A 21068-nucleotide genomic window follows, 5' to 3' on the forward strand; every position below is an offset into this window, starting at 1 on the left:
TATCTCTTTATATAAAGCTAGGTAGTCTTTCTAGCCCTAGAAAAACTAGTCTTTAAAGGGGTGTCTTTCTAGCTGCTTTTAGTTTACTAGTAGGTCTAGGAGGTCTCTTTTATATACCTTCCTTACTAAGAGAGGCTTAAAAAGCCGGCCTACTATTAATACTCCGTAGGAACCGTCTTTTATAGGCGTTAAATAGAAGTCGGAAAATCGATCGAAATAAGAAAGAGGTTAGTTTTCTTTAGTAACTATATCGGGCCCTATACCTTCCTTTACTTCTTAAAGTAAGGATAAAAAGGTAGCTAGGTATTCTTTTAAGAGAAGTACCTTTCTTACCTTTTTAGGGGTTAAGATAAAAAGACTAATAGAAAAAGCTACGTTTAGATCTTCTTTTTATATAGGAGGAGGCATAGGGAGGTAAGTATATTCTAGCTCTACCGCTTTCCTATAGTCTCCTTCTTTATCTAGATTATTTAATTTAGTAGCTTCCTTTCTTTTTCTTTAAAGTTAGCGTTATCCTTAACTACTTTAATATTAGTTTCTTCCTTTATTTCCTTATCTAAGACCTCTTTTTAAGACTATTAAAAAGGGGGGATTTAGATCTTTTAAATTAGCTAACGTTATAAGAGTAAGAGGGGCTATTAATCCCTCTTTCTATCGAAAAAGCTAGATTCGTCGAAAGTTATATCCTTAGTCGAAATAACCTTCTATAAAAAAGGAATCTAGATCTAGAAGATATTTATAGAATTATAACTAATAAGGTAACTAATAAAGGCTCTAAGATTAACCTCTTTTTTCTTTTCCTTTTTAGCTATATATCGGTAGTTATAGCGTATACCTTATATCTATAGGTATAAAGGTAGGCTAGTAAGGCCCTCTTCTTTATAAAGAGCTTAAGGGGAGATTTCTAGTCTATTCCTTATATAGTCCCTCTAAGGGTCTAGTTTTATAGGTAATAAGCGGTCTTAATAACTTCCCTTTAAAGGTTATAGGGAAGCTTTATAGTAGGTCTTATTATATAGGCCCTTTTTATTATAATATCCCTTAATCTTTCTACCCCTCCGTTCTAGGCCTAGGTATTCGGTACTAATAAGAGGGGTAAAATACTCCTTTTTCGTAGCTAATTTAAGATATCTTTTATAAATAGCTCTCTATTAGACTATATCTTCTTTACCTAATAGCTAAAGTAGGATTTTATTTAGTTAATAAAGTCCTAGAGGGTAAACTAGTTATACTTACTTAGGTAGGTCTATAGGAAATAAGGGAAAACTATCCTTAAAAAAGCATCTATAAAAAACATTACCCTAATAAAGCTTTCTTAGTCCCTAGAAATATTAGTTTAGTCGACCTAAATTTCCTTATATAGCTAGTTTAGCTATATAAGGGTTCGTTTAGAAATTCGTCTTTTAGTCTTCCCTTAGCTATAGTATTTATATTAATAGTCTTTAGGCCCTTTATTCGTACGCCTTATTATTAACCTAGCTTATATAAAGCTAGGGGGCCTAGGTAACTAAGTTATACGTACTAAAGAAGGCCGTTTCCTTAAGCTACTAGAAGAGGGTCCTTAGAACCTACCCTCTTAGTAGGGAAAGCTAACTTCTTAAGAGATTCCTTCTTAAGGATAGGTCGGAATTCGAGAATAAATTAACCGAATTTCTCCTTAATAAGCCTAATTATCTAATTCTTCTAAACTAGCTTTATAAGCTTAGTTATTATATCCTAGAAGATTCCTTCTTCTTAAAGAAAGTAAAAGGAAATTAAGCTTATTAAAAATTAAGGGTAAAAAGCTACCCTTTTTTATCGAAGAATTTATATAGACCTATTAGGTAATTTTATCGTGAAATTTACCCTTCTATATCCTTCTATCTATATAGTTAATTCCCTAGTAATAAGGTATTCCCTTTATACCTTCTTAAAAGACTAGAATTATATAAGTATATTATAGATATTAAGGGAAGTACTAGAGTTAAGGATAGCTAATTTTTATAGGGGATAGTCGGAGGGTCCTAATAGTTAGTCTTAGCCTTATTAATCTATAAGGAAGATAAAGGCTGGATTTACTATACTAACGATTTTTCCTTAAATTTATAGCTTAAATAAGGGTAGCGGCGTTAGTTACTATTACGGGCTACGCTTATAGAAGGCTAAGGTTATACTATAGCGACCGCGCCGAAGTCGGGCTAAAGTAGACCTACGTATAGGCAGAGCTTAACCCGAACTTAGGCCGAATAGCACCCGAATATAGGTCGAGCTAAGGACTAAGGAAGATAGATAACTATCGCGACTAAGATAGAGTTTTCCTCCTTTCTCCTTAGCTTTAAATAAATAATTATTCGGCCCCGTACTACTATACTAAGTATACGCTAGCCCTTAATATATCTAAAGCTCCTTTTAGATAAGGCTATAAAGCCCGGAGAGAGATCGGACCGAAAGGATATAATATAGATATCCCGACGACCTAGAGGAGGGAGAATAGGCCTAAGGACGGCAGGGAGCAGTAACGGGAGGGCTAGACGCCCGGCTAACGATAGAGTAAGCGATACTCTCGCTATAGGCAGGAGAGGTAAAGATAAGGTATTAGGTAATATAGAGCTAACTATAGATATAGGAACTAATTAGCTAGATTAAGAGGATATACTAAAAGATAGATAAACCGATATAGACGGGCACGTAGGAGAGGGCTAAGGGCGGAGTAGGTGGTTTAATACCGCCCTTAAGGGCGACGGGGGGGGCAGCGACGCTTACGACTAAGGGGGAGGTAGTAAGGAAGAATAGCTATAAGAAGCCTCTCCTAAGCCTAGGAAAATTTAACGGATAATAACGGCACTATACCCTATAGGCACGATATATATAGGAGAAGTATAAGATCGACGAAGAATTCTTCTTAAGCTTAAGGGAAATCTTTTACCTTATCTATAACTACTTAGACGCCGGGCTATAATAAACGGTCGCTATATACTATAGAATAGGGGCGGAGAGGGGCTATAATTAAAAGGAATTCCTAAAGTACCTTAACTCGATCTACCTTAACGTAGATATCTAGTTACGCGCGGCGGCGGCGATCTAGATAATAAAATAAGGGGAAAGTTAGACGTTTATAGCGTTCCTCCTAAAGTTTAAGTAGAGACTCTTTAAGGCTAGGGGCGGGTCCTAGCTATACGACGTTTAGATCGTTTTCCTAGAAGGGGCTCTAGGAATCCGGCTCCGCGAGGCGTTAGCTATAGTCGACCTCCCTATATTAAGCTTCGCCGCCTATACTAATTAGGTAGCGTAAATAGTAGCTAAGCTAGAGAGGGTCTAGTAAATAAGATAACCCCCCTTAAACTAAAGGAGACTAGCGGATATATACCCCTAAGAAAGGAAAGATAAAAATAAGGATACCTTAATAACCGGTATTAACGCCCTAGATAAATAAAGGGAGGGGTAGAGCTAGCTAGAGAACCGGATATACTTTAACTATAGAGTGAAAGGATATATCGCGCTCTATTATAAAAAGAGGAGATAGGAACCCTAGAGGGCGGGCGTAATAAAGGAAGAGAGGGACGCTAAGGATAATAACGACTTAGAAAAAAGGGAACCTTAGCGTAAAGTTAGGCGCTAAGGGTAAAAGAGAAATAGTAAGAAGCTTAGAAGTTAACGAGGGACTATCTTATACTAGGCCTAGTAACGCTAAGGGTAAGTATTAATAGGAAGAAGGGACTTAACGCGCTTATAAATACCGGCTATAATTACTATACTATAGTAAGCGAGAGGGTAGTAAAGAAGCTATAGATGCCTCTCGCCGATAGAAGGAGAAGATAACTAGGGCCGTTCTTAAAAGATACTCTAGCCTTATAGATAAAAGGAATTATAGTATTTAAGATAGATATTAACGGCTATATAGAGTAAACCTTTATATATATAGTCCCTAAGCTAAGCTATAACGTATTCTTAGGAAGGCTATAAATAAAAAAGAACTAAGTAATATACGACGTAGCGGGGGATCGGATTTAGTACGGTAAAGCTAAGATCTAGATTAGCTTATAAGGATCGAAAGTAGTAAGGAGGGTAGAATAGATCTAAGGGGCAAAGATCGTTAGCGCGGTAGTATTTATAGCGGAATATTAAAGGGAGAGGGCGGTAAAGGATAATAAGGGAAGGTAGAGGATAGTTAATATCTAAGCGATTACGATAAAGGACGTAGAGAGAGCACTCTAGCTAAAGATAGCGGTAGACCTAGCGGACCACGTCCTAAAGTAGGCGCTAGATATATACCTAGACCTTTTCGCACTAAAGAAGGCTTTAGAGATACCCTTATATAGGCTAGGGGTAGACTATAAGATTAACCTAATACTAAATAAAGATAGGGTAGAGCCCCCCTTACTATAGGGACCCCTCTACGATATATTAAGGGAGGAACTCTTAGTACTAAGGAAGACCCTAAGCGAGCTAATAGAGGTAAACCTAATCCGCTTAAGTAGCTCCTTAGCTATAGCCCTAGTACTCTTTACCTAAAAGTTAAACGGTCGCTTACGATTTTACTATAACTACTAGGCCTTAAACGCGATTATAAAGAGGGATAGGTACGCGCTACCCTTAATTATAAAGATACTATAAATACTTATAAAGGTAAAGTAGTTTATAAAGCTTAACGTTATAGTAGCGTTCTATAAGATCCGGATAGTAAAGGGCTATAAGTTTAAGATAGCCTTTCGGATAAGGTTTAGATTATTTAAGTAATAGGTATACTTATTTAGCTTAATAGGGACGCCGGCTACCTTCTAACGATATATTAATAAGGTACTAAGGGAGTACCTATATAAGTTCGTTATAGCGTATATAGACGACGTCTTAATCTATTTATTAGGGTCTCTCTAAGACTACTAAGAGAAGGTAGTAAGGGTACTTTAAAAGCTATAAAAGGCAAGCTTAATATTAAACTTAAGGAAGTATAACTTTACTATAAAGGAGGTTAAGTACCTAAGCTTTATTATATAGGTAAAGGGTAAGGTTCGATGCGACCTAAAGAAGATCTAGGTAATATAGATATAGTAGGCACCTTAGAACGTAAAAGGAGTCCGGAGCTTCCTTAGCTTCGTAAACTACTACCGGGCCTTTATACTACTTTACGTAGAGGTATCGGTATACTTAAACGGCCTTTATAAGAAGGGCGCGACCTTTAAGTAAATAGATAAGCACTAAGTAGCGTTTAAGTTTATCCGGAACGCCTTCTATAACGCCCCGGTACTATAACTCTACGACCTAAAGAGAGAAATATACCTAAAAGCGGACTATTCCGGATACGCGATAGGGGGGGCGCTAACGTAGGTAGGGCTAGACGGTATACGATACCTAGTAGGATTCTTCTTAAAGAGACTAAACCTAGCGGAGTATAAGGAGTAGAACTCTAAAATATACCTGCCTTTATAGTACTAACTAACTATAATAACCTAAGGTACTTTATAATAAAGAAGAAGTTAAATAAGAGATAAAGCTAATAGGCGATAGAGCTTATATCCTATAACTTTATACTAAAGTTCCGGCTAGGGAGGCTAGCGGCGGTGCCCGACGCGCTATCCCGCTAAGAGTAAGATTGGCTAGCGGGCGAAACGGACGAAAGGGAGATAGGGCGAGTAGTCTAGATAATTCCGGAGACCGTATACCCACGGGGCCGCCTAGTCCCCGCCGGGGGCCGATACGCCGACTTACCGGGACGCTTAGCCCGAGATAGGGCGGTAGTAGCGGCGCTATAGGTAGGTAAAGGAGGGGTAGGCGCGATAGCGTACGTCGGCGGAGCGGGGGGGCCCGTTAAACGACCTAAGAAGGAGGCGAATAAGGGTAATAACCGACTAGAACTCGACCTAAACTTAGGCTAAAATATACCCTAGGAATAGGCTAACCTTATACTAGTATTTAATAACTAAGAGCTATAAAAGAAATATATAGAGGCGTTAGGAAAAGATAAGGAATACTAGGCGGTATTCTAAGTAGTATATAAAGGGGAGAGATTACTAGCACCGAAATAGTAACTAAAGGTATAGCTAAGCGAATATATAATCGACGTTAAGAGACGGTTATACTTTTAAGAGAAGCTATAGGTACTAGGGAAACCGAAGTACGATAAAGGAGAGGGGGCCGAGGAATAAGATATACTTTAGGTATAAATAGCTTAATAGATATATAACTTAACGGCGGTAGGATACCTAAGGAGAGAAGGGACCCTAGTAATACTAGCCTAAGAATTCTTTTAGCGTAGCTAGTCGGCGACGGTAAGGCGGCTCGTCGTAAACTATAGACTATATAAGAGGGGGTATATATAAAGGTAACTTTAAAAGGGACTCCTAAAGCCCTTACTACCGCTATCCTAACCGTTTATATACCTATCGATAGACTTTATAGTCGAACTACCGCTAACTAATATAGAAGGCGCGAAGTACCTTTAAGTAATTATAGACTAGCTAATAAAGGCGGTAACGCTTAAAGTAATACCGATAATAGGGGCAGTAGTATATATAATAAGGTTCTTCTAAGCTTACTTTCGCTTTTATAAGATACTAAGGTCGATTATATTAAATAGAGGGACGAACTAAATAAGAAGCTTCTAGAGGGAGTTCTATAAATAAATAGGAGTATAAAGGAAGTTAAGTTTAGTATACTACCTATAGATAGATAGGTCGACTAAGCGCGCGAACTAAGAAGTATAGGCATACCTTTAAGCGTATATTTACTATAGCTAGGACGACTAAGGAGCGTAGCTACTATACGTATAAGCTATACTAAATAACTACGTAGCGTTAATAACGGGTATAAGCCCGTTCTTCGCGATATATAAATACGATATCGAGCCGGTCTAAATAATAAGGGAGGAGGGGCCGCTAGCGCTAAAAGTAAGGGGGGCGAGGGAGCTCGCCTAAAGGATAAGAGAGGTAACCGACTTCCTATAAACCGCTATTATCGCGGCGTAGGTAAGATAAAAGGAGACGGCGAACTAAAGGAGAGCCTTAGTAAAGAGGTTCGAAGTAAGCGATAAGGTATAGGTAGATATAGCTAAATATATAACTAACTAGCTATATAGGAAGCTTAACTAGCTATACTAAAAGTATACTATAATAAAGGTAGTAAGCCTATATATAGTAGAGCTCGATATACTAAGGAGGGTATATAAGAGGCTCTACGTAGAATTTCTCCGCTAAGCGGTAGAGAACCTATTACTTAGATAGGTAGTCGATAACTACTAACTACTACCGGTAATCGGGGAGAATAACGAGCTTAAGTATATCGTTAAAGAGATCTAGTAAGTATAGTAAAAGTAAAGGGGGAGGGGTAGATAGTAATAGGTACTCGTAAAATAGTAAGGGTATATAAACCTATTATAGCACCCGCTAAACGACTTCTAGGAGATAGAAGCCTTAAAGGGATTCGAGAGATAGTAAGGAAATATAAAGGAGAACGACGGAGGAGGGGCAAGAGAAAGGGATAAAGAGGAGGGTAGAAGATAAAGAAGGGGAAATAAAGGATAAAAGGGGGAGAAAGAAAAGAAAGTAAGAGATAAGGGACGCTCGTTAAAGAATAAAGAAAGGATAAAGAAGAACTATAGTACTAAAGGGAAATAATAAAGGATAGATAAGGGATAGATATAAGATAAATAGCGATAAAGGATAAATAAGGATAGGGATAAGGGTAAGATATAATAAGATAAGATATAGATATAGTAAGATATACTAAGGATACCGACTTAATTTTAACCGACTATAAACGCCCCTTAACTATCGCTTAATTACTCTAAGATATTAAGGTATATCTAGGCCTAGCGTATAAATATAGCGGCGCGGGTAAGCTTAGTATACTAAAATAATAGTTAGAGATAAATAGTAGGATAAGGTTAAAGGAGGAAGGGAGTATATATATAAGGGTCGCTTTAATAGTTATCGAACGTCCTTTAAGATATATAGTCTTAGAGGGCGTTAGTAGTAGCGATTATATCCTTAGTATACTACTATTATATTAGCGTCTTATTAAATAAAGTTAAGGGGGAGTAATAGATAGGAAGGTAGCGTAATCTAGTATAAGCGTAAGCGAAGTAGTTATAAGTACGCGGCGACGCCTAATTCTAGTAGGCACTATACTACGTCTCGACGCTTAGCGACGTTATTCGGCCTATATAAGCGAGATAGGGTAGCCGCCGTATAATAGTACTATAGGTCGCGCCACGCTTACTAAGAGATATAGGCGGACGCGTCGACTAGCGTAAAGGCGGTAGAGTATAGTCGCCCGGCGTGCTAGGAGGCGGGGTGCCGCTACGCGGAGTAGAGAAGCCGGCGGGCGTGCGAGGGCCCGTAATAGTTATAATATAGCGCGGCGCGGCGATAGAAGTTAGGTAGAGTAGGGGCGCGCGCGCGGAGGGAGTAAAGCTTAAAGGAGGAAAAAGAAAGAAAGAGAGAGAGGGGATAAAAGAGGGGTATTTATACGCGGCGGGGCACGCGCATAGTTAGTAAGGTATAGGGGTATATATATAGAGGAGGGAAAGAAAGGGCGGAATAGGCATACGAAAGGGTAGGGCGTAGAGGGATAGGGCGAGCGTAAGGCGAAAGGAAGCGACCGCGCGCGCTAAGAAAAAAAGGATAGCGATAACGGAAAGGCGGTAAGAGAGGAACGGGAGTACTACCGATAAGAGGGGGAGAGCGGGGGTAATATTATAGGCTACGCCTATAGAAGGCTAAGGTTATACTATAGCGACCGCGCTAAAGTTAGGCTAAAGTAGACCTACGTATAGGCAGAGCTCGACCTAAACTTAGGCCGAATAGCACCTAAATACGGGTCGAGCTAAGGACTAGGGAAGATAGATAACCGTCGCGACTAGGATAGAGTTTTCCTCCTTTCTCCTTAGCTTTAAATAAATAATTATTTAGCCCTATACTACTATACTAAGTATACGCCGGCCCTTAATAGTTACTATTTCTTAGTAACCTAAATCTCGTTTATCTTCTTTTATAATAAGGGGTCCTCCTTAAGAGACTTTTTAATAACGTCTTTTAGTCCTTTAAGAAGTATAATTTTAGACGGTCGAATTTCCTTAAAGACCTACTAGTAGTCTTTTAGCTAATAGGGCCTTTTATATACTTAGTAGGTAGGTCGATTCCTCCTTATTTATTTTTTTAAGGAATCCTCGTCCCGGTCTAAAAGGTTTACTTAAAAACCCCCCCTTTTTACTCCTTATTACTAATTTTAATAAAGAGGTTCGATTTTAACTAGTTCCTTAATTTTTTAACTAATAGACTAAAAGGTCTATTAAGGGACTAGTCGGGCCGGTCTAACTAACGGGACTAGGGCCGGGCCCGGAGTAAGAGGCGGAGCTAGGGCAGTAGTAGTAGTAGTAGCAGAGGCTATAGTAGGGGGGGCTATAGCAGCTACTAAGGTAGTAGGTTAAACCGTCTAGGTCGAGTACTAGCTATAAAGGAATAAGACTACTTATTATTATTCTTTAGTAGCCTCTTTATTTAGTTCTTAGCTAGCTTCTTAAAAGATAGTTAAGTAACCGTTACTAATAGGCTTTATTAATAGAGATATATCCTATAGCTACTAGCTAGAAAGAGCTTTTATTAGGAAGTATTAGTTAGCTTCCTTAAGGATTTCTTCTTACTTAGCTAGCTATAAAGAAGCTAGTAGGTTCCTAGTAAAAAAGGCTCTTAGGTATACTATATAGGTCTTCTTAATACGGTTAGTTATATAGCCCCTTAAGGGAGCTATCGAGGTCTCGAGCTTTAAAAGCTACTACCTAAAAGTCTCTTCTTAAAGAGTAATTAGTTTTATAGTACTAACGGATTCTATTATTACTATATAAGTAGTAGTTAGTAGCTTCGTCTTATAAAGGTATTCCTTATAGTAACTCTCGTAGTTACCTAAGGTAGTAGAAAAAGCTCTCTACTATATAGAGGTTAGCTTAGAGAAGAGGGAAGCTCCCTTTATAAATTCCGTTGCCCGAGGATAAAGAGGGGGCTCGAGAGGGTCCTACTTATTAAAGAAGACTAAATTATAGATAGTTCTATCTATACGAGCCTATAGCTCTTTTACCTACTTATCTTAATCTTAAGGCTTTATAAGAATCGTCTTATAGACTATAAGGGTAGTAGAGTCGTTTTTCGATATTATTATAAGGGAAGGGTAGAAAAGTCGGTTAAAAATCGGCTTTTTTAGTAAGAGGGGTAAAAGGGGCTTTTTATAGTAGCCGGAAGGTATAGGAATTCTATTCCTCCTAGGCTTATAACTCTTGCGAGGGGAGATATAAGAAGTATATATAAAATATATAAAGGTAAAATTAAAAGTAAGGGGTTAGATAGGTAGGGCGGAGATATTTAAATCTTATAGGGGCAGTAATTATAGTAAGGGAGTAATTATTATATTACCTTTATTCTCCTTCTTTCCTTTATCTAACGCCCCTCCTTATACCTATTAAGTATCTTAATTAATAAAGAAGATCCTATATAAAGAAGCTACTAATATCCTCTTAACTACCGAGCTTTTTACTAGGTTTTCCCCTCCTTTCTAGCCGTTGCCGGTATATCCGTCTTATCCCTCGCTACCTATATAGGAAGCTATCGCTACTTCTACTTCCCCTTATACCCCTACCCTCCTTTCTATACCTCTTTTTAGCTCCTTCTTCCTTTTTCTATACCGGGTGTTTTTAGCTTCCTTAGTCCCTCTTACTAAGGGATATCTCTAAGAACTACGAAATTAAGCTACGCTTCGCGATAATAATATTATACTTCGCGGCTTTATCGTTTATATCCTATTAATTATAAGCGGGGGTACCTACGGTCGGCTAAGCTATAGTTCTATCGATATAGCCCTTAAGACGGTCTACTCTTAGGGCTACGATAAGTTCTATAGACTATAAGTTATAATTCTCTTAACCCTTAAGCTTATCTATGCCTATATCTCGCTATCTTAGGGCTATAGACGCTATTATTACGTTCCGCTTAATCCGGGATCGCTAGCCGCTTCCTTTAGCTACTTAATATTATACTTATAGCCTAGTATATATCTTATAATACTAAGCTAAACCGGCTTTTAGTATAATTTATAGGCCTCGATAGTCTTAATTCCGAGGCCGCCGCTCCCTTCCTATTCTTTAGGACATACGATAGCTTTACTTTAATAGCCGTGTTCTTATTATAGAGGTAGGCGTTAAAGGGCTATTATAACTTATAGAAAGGAGCTCTAAAAGATATAAAGATGCTATAAAAAGGAAGCTATATATATAGGCCGCCCTTAGCTAAGGGGTCTGGTCTTATAGCCTGTGTGGCTGACCCCTGTAAATGAGGGCTAGAGCTGCGCCCAGGGTTTGCGCAGTGAATTGGCTGCGCACCCCTGGCGTCGGTCCTGCCCTCTGTTTGCAACACTCTTAAGCCTCTGCTTAATACCCTGCTACTCTGTCACTCCGAGCGCCCCCTGCTACTCCTTGTCCGATGCCTGCGACGCCATCTCCAACCGCATTTAAGATACCACTAACAAGGGGCCCGGCAATAGGTATAAAACTTGTGCCCTCGGCGACAGCACCTAGCACATCGCTTGCGATACCTGTGCCTGCCTTCACGGCTGTAAAAGCATTAAAACTGGCGAAATGTTTCGAAAAATGGGAAAAGGAGGGATAGAAGTAGAAGCTAGCATTTACTTACCATTCCCGCCCTGAGGAACCAGAACAGGGGCGGCGGCCGCAAGACAAGCCGAGAGAGCAGTAGTAGCGCTTGTAAACTTCATAATAGAATAAAATACGACTTGAGGGAAGCTATGGTAAGGTAATTGAGATGCAGGAGAAAAGTGTTTTAGTATATTTTGATAAGAAAGTGAGTTGTCGACAAACTAGAAAGGAAGTGTTTATGTTAAGCTGCGTCTGGTAATTAAATAAAGACGAGCAATTGAATACCGGAATCTAGAAGGGCATGCCTTCTTAAATATCCCTGGCTAAAGCCTTAAGAAATCACGGCCCATAATAGTCCCCCTAACGTAGATTCCCATCTTGCCATATGACCACGCGTTCTTCAGCCGATCGGCGGAGGCGATCGACGGGTGGAGAACATTTAATATAACCAGTTCGTTATGCTTCGCGCTCCTACGTCCGCTATGATATAACAGCCGATGTGCCCCTAATACAGATGTGTTGAAACGCGTGCACAGATCCAAATTTCCGAGCCTTGGCGGTTTTTCAGATCTTCTCTCTATAATGCCCAAGCCACCAAAGCTGAATTTCTCCCCAAACGGCAATTTGGAAAGTTTAAAGCCATACGGATATACATACTGGGCGTGTCCACGTAGCCCTTAATAAGCAGGCTCGACCTGGAACGGACTCTCAACTCTAAAGTCCTCAGAGCGTTGTTAAAGCACGGCCAAAGCACTTTGAAGAATGGCCACACGCACGGCCTTAAGTTTAGACTAAGAAGAAGCCTAAACTCAACGGAGTAAGGAGCGAGGGCTTCTCGAGTCGTTACTCGTCGTCACTAGTCCCATCCCTTAATGCTCTACCTAATCTCGGCCGGCTTATCCCCAGTTATCTTCTGACGAAATAAATATAAGTATAAGAACTCTTACCGCAACGCCGGCCTATGGCACTAAGCTCTACCTAAGGAGGCTAATGGTACTAGGGTGTTTTTTTAAAGTAATTCGCTGTCTTAGCTGAATATTGCTTAAAGATCCTAGTGCGAAGGATAACGGACTCTTAAGACTATAACAAAGAACGCAGGTTCCTCCATATATCATAATCCTACCCATTTACAGAAGGAGAAAACTAACGACAACGCTTAAGTAGACTTAATAACTCCGGGAAAAAGTATAATTTACAATGCTTAGCGTCGTGGTGTATAAGCCAACACGCTACCCTTCCCGCAAAATATTTAAATACGCAGAATCTCGTTAAGCTGCGTATTCAGCCATCTAACTTGGAGATCGGCGACGAAACGACCGATCGTGGCGGCGAAGGTAAACAGCGTGCTGGCTATCTATGTAAGACAGTGTGAAACTGGCCAGGCCAGTCTTATGGTAATTAGTTAGCGGTCATAAGGAACTAACACGTTAAACCTATCTCGGACCTTCGCAAACCCGCATATTGAAAAGACTGTTATATTCTTTTTAAATGACTGTCTTAGTTATCCCGTAAAGTATTAGGTTCTTGCATGCGCTTTCGATGGCCTAGAAGCACGTCGAGACTGACTGGCAGCTCGGGTCGGCTCGTTAGGAAGAACTCAAGTCACTAGATACCTACCGGGTGAATGCGGTAAAAGAGGTCAATTATAATGCTTATGCCGTTCTCCCGCTCGCGCTCAACTAAAGCATCGACAACAGCAGCGAGTAGGTGCATTATTGGTCTATCCCGAAAACTCATTGATACTTGGTCCCGAATAAGCTTATTAAAAGTAGCCGCACATGGATGCAAGTGATGCCTCTCGTCATAACCGCGGCGCCAACGTTCGTGTGCCAACGCTTCTAGCCGCCGGCAAATCGCATATGAATAATTGCCTGTCCGTGATGTCGTCTCCGGTTACTCATCATCGGAACACGCCTTGCCCATAAATGCCAGCGTGCCGGGCGCGGCAGAGGCGTTGGGCGAGCTCAACCTCGCCTGCTTAGCCAGCTCCCGGCGATCGAAGACGACCTGGGTGAGGCCTGACGAAACGGTGTACCATGCCCTTTGCCGTCCCGCTGCTCGGACAGAGCGCCTTTGCACCGTGACGAGAACGTCGGCGTCGGCATCGGTCTGCCCAAGGTCGTGCGGCCTTACGCCTGCGGCCGCGTGGCCGCGGGCTTTGAACGACCTAGGAGTCCAGCCGTGGATGACCTTGCAGCCGGGCTCGTAGGCCACGGCTCCGTTCTTATCTGTGCGCGGAACGTGCGCCAAGCAGACGGCAAAGAAGCGAGGAGGCAAAGACCGCCGCTTCTTGAAGACAACCACAGCGCCATAGATGTCGTGATCCGCTGACGCGCCGTCGCTTGCCGTCGAGGTGAGACGGCCTCGGCCGTCGACCTGCTTCGATGGGCGTGACTGGATGAGCGGCAGACCCAACGAGAGCTGCGCGCGGAGTTGGTTGTCGGCGGCGTCGGACCGCGGGAACACGCCGTAAAGCCGGTTCTCGGAGACACCTCGCGGGAAGCAGAGCAAGAACGGACTGCCCGCCTCGCGGAGCGCCTCAGTGGGCTTCCGCTTTAGAACCGAGAGGATAGTCGCGTAGGGCTTCTGGATCAGAATGTCTTGGCACATGTCGGGTGGCACGAAGTCGACCGGCCCTTCGGATCCAACGCCATGCCCAACAGCCACCAGCATCGCGCGGCTCTGGCAACCCGCGCCGCCGTCGGGTCCGTAGTCGTACGGTGGTCTGCGCTCCGCGTGAAACTCCTGGTCTGTCACGAGACCAACGGCAAGAAGAGGCGATGGCCAAAGGAGCCGCGTAGACTGGCGGATGCCTTCGGTCCCCTTGCGCATTGGCAGGATTCAAATGCGCGAGAGCGAGTGGGTGGTGCGGATGGTGCCCGAGGAGGCGTCCCGAGTTGGCCACCTGGAAGAGGTACGAGCGGACCGTAGGCTTCTAGTGCTTGTTGAGCTGCGCTGACTCGCCCGTCGCGACCAGCTGCGACTTGCAAAACTCCTTAGTGGAGCGCGGCAGGGAGTCAACGCAGCGCAGCGGCAAGGCGAGAACACTATGGTATGTGTACTTGCGCATAATATCCTCGAGCAGGCGCGCGAACGCCTCGGAGCCCTCGGCGTAGATGAGCGGCATGGACATGTGAAAGAGTCCCGGCAGGGAGTAGGCCTGGTCCTCGACGCGGGTCGTGGAGCGGCCCAACGCCCATGACAGCCGCTGGGCGATGCTATATCCTAGGAGTATTGCTATTTACACAATAGCATATTGCTGTTTGCACACTCGACCCATTTTTAAGATACGTACTAAAGCCAGCCCGCCCCGCCTATTTATACCGCGCGCGCCTGGCAAGTACCCACACCGCCTAAATGCTCGCCCCCGCGCCTGCGCCCGCCCGCACACACACACAACCCGTATACACAACCTATATATATAACCTATATATATATACTAAATTTAAAGCTATCACTAGCGCTACGATAGACCCCCTTCTCTCCCTCCTTAATACGTTAGATAATGCCTACGATGCCCGCGATGCTAAGAATATAAAGATACGATCCCGCCCTTACCGCCTTCCCTAGGCTTCGAAACCTACGATAAGGTATATAACTTCGTCTAAGGCTTCCTTCGCGAGAATAGCGCTATAGTTATTAAGCGGTTAAGTATATATAAGCGAGATATTAATAAGGTCTTTATTATAATATAACTCCTTTTTATATATAATTATAGCCCGCGGCGAGCTTATTTAAGTATTAAGCTATATAAATCTTTTACTTAAAAGCTTAATTGCCCCTTTTACCTTATTATAATAGTATTATATAATAAGGAAGCTTAGAAGTAGGATTTTTATATTATTAAGGATCGCTATAATTATAGGCCTTCCTTTAATCCCTCTATATATAATATTTATTACTAGCGGATTAATATATAGTAAGCTCTTAAGTAGAACCTCTCTTAATATAAAGCACTACTAGCTTAAGAGATATTAAATATCTTACGTAAAGCTAAACCTTTAATAGCGTTCTTTTATATTAAAGATATTTATAATAACTACTAAAAGACCCCTTTTAAAGCTCTTAGTAGTATAATAGTAATATAAGCGTTTTTATAATGTCTTTAAGTAAGCGATCTTCCTTATTATATTAAATTCGACCTATATAATAAAAATAAGATTTAAGGCGTATTATAGACCTATTTATAGTATTAAAAGATATTAAAACGTTTCCTTAAGGTTCTTAGCCTTAATAATATATATAAAACTAACCGCTTTAGTCTCTTTCTTTTTTAGGTTACTAAAGTTATTAACTAAAAGTCCTTAGCTAACTTTACTTTTAGCCTTATTAACTTAGAGAAAGAAGAAGGATATTAGTAGCTATATAAGTCCCTTAACGCTCTTTATATATAGGTTAGGGTATAAGAGCCCTCTATAGCTATTATAGATAAAGATGCTAACCTTAAAAACGCCCTCCTTTATATTCTCCCTTTAATATAATAATAACTCTATATATTCTACGTTAATAGTAATATTCGGGCTTAAATCTAGTCCTACTAAAAAGACTTAGTAGATCTTAATAGCCCTAAAAACTCTATTAATATAAAGATCCCTTAAGAAGTAAAAGCTATCCTCGCTTAAGAGGCTATTAAATAAAGAGCCGCTAACGCCGCCGCTACTATTATATTTAGTTTAGATAATAAGGAAGTCGAATTTAGTTATAAAGGAATATTCTTAACTTAGAAGCGCGGTTATTTACTTAAAAACTAAAGCGGATTTCTATCTAGTATAGCGGTAGCTTAATAAGATCTTTAGTTAATACTAAGGGTATATTATAATATATATCTTAAACGAATATATATTATAGCGTAAGTATTAAGTAAGCTACTTTATTAGCTAATATTATAACTTTAGGTAGTAGGTAAATAGCTTAGTTAAGACCGCTTATAAGGATATAGAGTCTTATTTAGTTATAAGTACCTCTAACTTTTTATATCTTTATAATACCCTTATATAAGTAATTAAGAATAAAGAGATAATATATATATAAATAGCTACTTAGTAAGAGATATAATAAAAGCGTTAGTTCCTTAAGTAGACTTAGCTTAAGGATCTTAGTATAAAAATTACTTATAAAGTAGTTAACCTACTTACTATATAATATAAGCTTGCCCTTACCGCGATACTTTTCCTAATATAAGAGCTATAGCTATTATAGCCTTATAGCCGTTAATTTATATACTAACTTAGGCTGCCTTATATATATACGATCCTTTAACGCCTTTAAGCTAGGTTAATACTTAAAAAGTATAATATTCTCTTATAATAGTAGCTTAAGAAGCCGTTAGTAAAGAACCCCCCCCTTTTTTTAGGTAAATTTAATACTAATTACTACTATTAGGACTTTAAGGAGCTATTACTATAAATCCGCGACCTTAATATTATTACTATTATACGCGGCCGGCCCTATAATAATAAGCTACTTATACTAAGCTCTCTTATAATAAGGGCATTATAGCTAGTATTATAAATAGTATTATAAACGGTATTATAGTTATAGCCGGCTATAAGGGTATCCTAGCTACCTAATTTAAGTTAAGTTAGCTTAAAGCGGCTTAATATAAGCGTTTAAAGGCGCTAAGGGCATAACGAGATTAATAAACTTAGCTATAGCCCGCGGTCTCTTATAGCGTTATAATAAGGATTATTAGCTTAAGGAAATATAAAGGTATAAGAATATACCCTTATATTCCTATTTTACTATTATAAAGAAATAATAAGTATAGGGAAGCTTTATAAAATAAGCTAGTAAAAAGAGGCTCTATAATATAGTTTAAGGGAATAACCTTTAAAGATAAAAGACCTCTACTAGACATCTATACCTTCCTTTAGGAAACGCGGGTTAAGATAGGCCTATCCTAATAAAATAAAATATATATAAAATACATAAGTTAATTACGAGTAGAACGGATACCCTATTGCCTATTTTAGCCTAGCGGTTCTAAAGATATCCGCGATATAGGAATAGGTAGGGCATAGAATATTCTAGTTAAATCTACTACTTATACTAGAACCTATAGTCTTACGTTAACTATTACGTTATAATTAGACTACCTAATAAGTTAAGGAGACATACTATAGATAGAGCTTTTTAAGTACTATAGAATATACTAGAAAGCTAACTAATTAGTCTACTAGTAGGCGAGTAATAGTCTATAAAAGATAAAGGATTTCCCTAAGAGTAGTAAATAAAATAAGTAAGTTCGTAAGTATCTTTTATAACGCTATTCTTTTAATATATTATTTAGCCCCTTATATACTCGTTATAAACTCCGGACAAAATCCTACCCTATACTCCTTTAACTTATCCTTCCGCTTATATTATTAATTACCCGATCCTATACTTATTGCTTATACCTTTTAATAAAAGGGAAGGGGATTAAGAGGAGGATATAGTAAGAGGGGCGCGCCGCTAGCTTCGTAAGGGTAGCTAGCTTTGTTAAGCGTTAAGGGATCGTTAAGTAGGATATAATTAAAGCGGCGATACCGCTACCGCCTATATAGCTATAAGGGCTAAGAAGGAGCCGGATTAATTAATAGGCCGGTTATTATAACTTTAAGCTTAAGGCCTAAAAATATATTATTTAAGTAAATTAAGAGGTATATATTATATAGCCTTTATTACCTCTTATATATATATAGGTTATATATATATATAGGTAGGCGTAGGCGCGGGTATAAGTATTTAAGCGGTATAAGTACTTGCTGAGTACGCGTAGTATAAATAAGTAAAGTAGGCTAGCTTTAGTATATATCTTAAAAATAAGTTAAGTATATAAATAGTAATACTTTATCTTATAGCGGGTTTAGCTTATATTAGCTATTTATAAGAGTATTACTATTTATATAATAGTATATTATTATTTATATACTTAACTTATTTTTAAGATATATATTAAAGCTAGCCTACCCTACTTATTTATAATACGCGTGCTTAGTAAGTACCTATACTACTTAAATACTTATACTTACGCTTACGCCCGCCTATATATATATATAACCTATATATATAACCTATATATATAACCTATATATATATACTAAATTTAAAGCTATTACTAGCGCTATAATATACCTCTTTCTTTCCTTCCTTAATATATTAGATAATACTTATAATGCCCGCGATACTTACTAAGAATATAAAGATACGATCCTACCCTTACCGCCTTCCCTAGGCTTTAAAACCTATAATAAGGTATATAACTTTATTTAAAGCTTCTTTTATAAGAATAGCGCTATAGTTATTAAGCGGTTAAGTATATATAAGCGAGATATTAATAAGGTCTTTATTATAATATAACTTCTCTTTATATATAATTATAGTATATAGCGAGCTTCTTTAAGTACTAAGCTATATAAATCTTTTACTTAAAAGCTTAACTAACCCTTCTTATAAAAGTCTTTAACTATTATAGGTTATAGGCTTAGGCTATAGCCTAAGCTATATAGTTATATATAAAGGGCCGGATCTTATATATATATATATAAGCTAGCTATATATAAAAGAGCTCTATATAGCTTATTAATATTATCTTATAAACGGTACCTATATATATACCTTTACTTACTTTATAATAGTATAAGCTATTAACTAATAGATCTAATAGATATCTCTCTAAAGAGGGTGCTACCTCCTTAAGGAGGTACTCCGCCCCTCTTTAGACGGATAAGAAGTATCGTAGCTATCCTAGAAGCAATTAAAAGCGCGACGGCTAGTAAGAAGGACGAGGTTCTCGCTATACTAAGGGAGCTATTTATAGGACTAGCTTTAACCCCTACGACCTCTATACCGCTAGTTATAGCGGCGATACTATTAATATAGAAGCCGCTCCCTTAGCCGACTTAAGATAGTAGGCTAAAGTTCTCGCGAAGAGAGATGCGAGAAGTGCATATAAAATGCACGAAGGTGAAAGTAGAAGTAAGGGGTCGGACAGGCAGGGTAGAGATGTTTGAATCTTGCGGGGGCAGCAATTGCAGTAGGGGAGTGATTGTTGTATTGCCTTGATTATCCTTCTTTCCTCTATCCAACGCCCCTATTTATACCCGTCTGGCATCTCAATTAACAAAGAAGATCCTGCTTAAAGAAGCCACTGATGTCCTTTCAACTACCGAGCTTTTTGCCGGTTTTTTCCTTCCTTTGCAGCCGTTTCCGGCATATCCGTCTTATCTCTCGCCACTTTATGCTTTCCCTTATGCCCCCACCCTCCTTTCTGCACCTCTTCTCGGCTCCTTCTTCCACACCGGGTGTTTCTAGCTTCCTTGGTCCCTCTTGCCAAGGGATATCTTCGAGAACTGCGAAATCAGGCCACGCTTCGCGACAAAAGTCCTTTTACTTCTTCCGTAGCTAGCTATAGATAAAGTTTATAACTAACGAGAAATAGGGCTTAAATAGCTATCGAGATATAGCGTAGTATTCGCTCCTCTATACGCTACCGGAGCCCTAGATATAGCGGATCTCCGGATTCTAAGATAAGGGCGGCCTTAAAGGTAAACGCGACCTATAAGACTTCTTTTAATACCTTATATATACGTTCGGTAATATATAGGAGTAGGAGAAGGCGTAAGATAGGCTATAGACCCTTAAGTAAAGAGATAAATAAACCTTTAGCGAATTCCTTTTTAATTTTAAAGAGACGCTCTTATAAGTAGCGGGGACTATAGTATAGGAAGATAGCGCGAAGCTTATATAGCTATAGAATTTAATTACGCTAGCCTTATAAGAGCTACTTATCCTTATAATTATACTTACTAACTATAGTAAGTATATAGGCTAGTTAATAAAGGTAGTATAGGGCTATAAGTAGACGCCGCGCTTTTAAAAGCTTTATAAGTATACGCTATATAGCGGCGATAGGATTACTGCCCTTTTATTAGATAAATAACTAGCTATCGATATAAATAGGGATACCTTAATATTAGCTACCTATATAGACCGGGCTAAACGCGGTAAGAAGACGCTATCGACTACCCCCTATACCGCCCTATACTTTAAGTAGTAGGCGAAGTAAGTAACGAGTAAGGAAATTAAGAAGAGGAAAGCTAATAGCCGCTGCTTATATTATAGCGCGTTTATATACTTTATACTAAAATGCCCTTTTCTTTTAGCTAAGCGGCTTATAGCGGTTTAAGTAGCGAATATAAAACCGCTCCTTACCTTAGATAATAAGTAGGACTCGGCCCTCCTAAGCTTAGAGGAAAAAAAGTAGCTCTAAAGTAAAGATAGGCATTAAAGCCTTAATTACTAGTATTAATAAGAAAGAAAGAGGAATTATCCGCCTATATAAAAGAAGAGCTTACTTTAATATAGGTTATAATTAATAACTCCTTACTTATCGCCGCCCTTATAAATAAGGGCTACTAATATTATACTATAGTTAATAAGGCGCTTATATAAGAGATATAAGTACTAGTAA

The 21068-nt window shown here is 39.3% G+C and overlaps 1 protein-coding gene across 1 annotated transcript; it reads right to left on the reverse strand.

Moving 5' to 3' along the window:
* Positions 1 to 13507: 13507 nt before the first annotated feature.
* On the reverse strand, positions 13508 to 14446 carry HRG_08344 (uncharacterized protein; the record flags this gene model as incomplete). Its single annotated transcript, XM_044866815.1, has 1 exon — positions 13508 to 14446. One exon carries the CDS (start codon positions 14444 to 14446, stop codon positions 13508 to 13510), a length of 939 nt encoding a protein of 312 aa, XP_044717702.1.
* Between the last annotated feature and the right edge of the window lie 6622 nt (positions 14447 to 21068).

This window comes from Hirsutella rhossiliensis (assembly GCF_020360975.1).
Source record: "Hirsutella rhossiliensis strain HR02 chromosome Unknown scaffold00010, whole genome shotgun sequence".
Lineage (NCBI taxonomy): Eukaryota > Fungi > Ascomycota > Sordariomycetes > Hypocreales > Ophiocordycipitaceae > Hirsutella > Hirsutella rhossiliensis.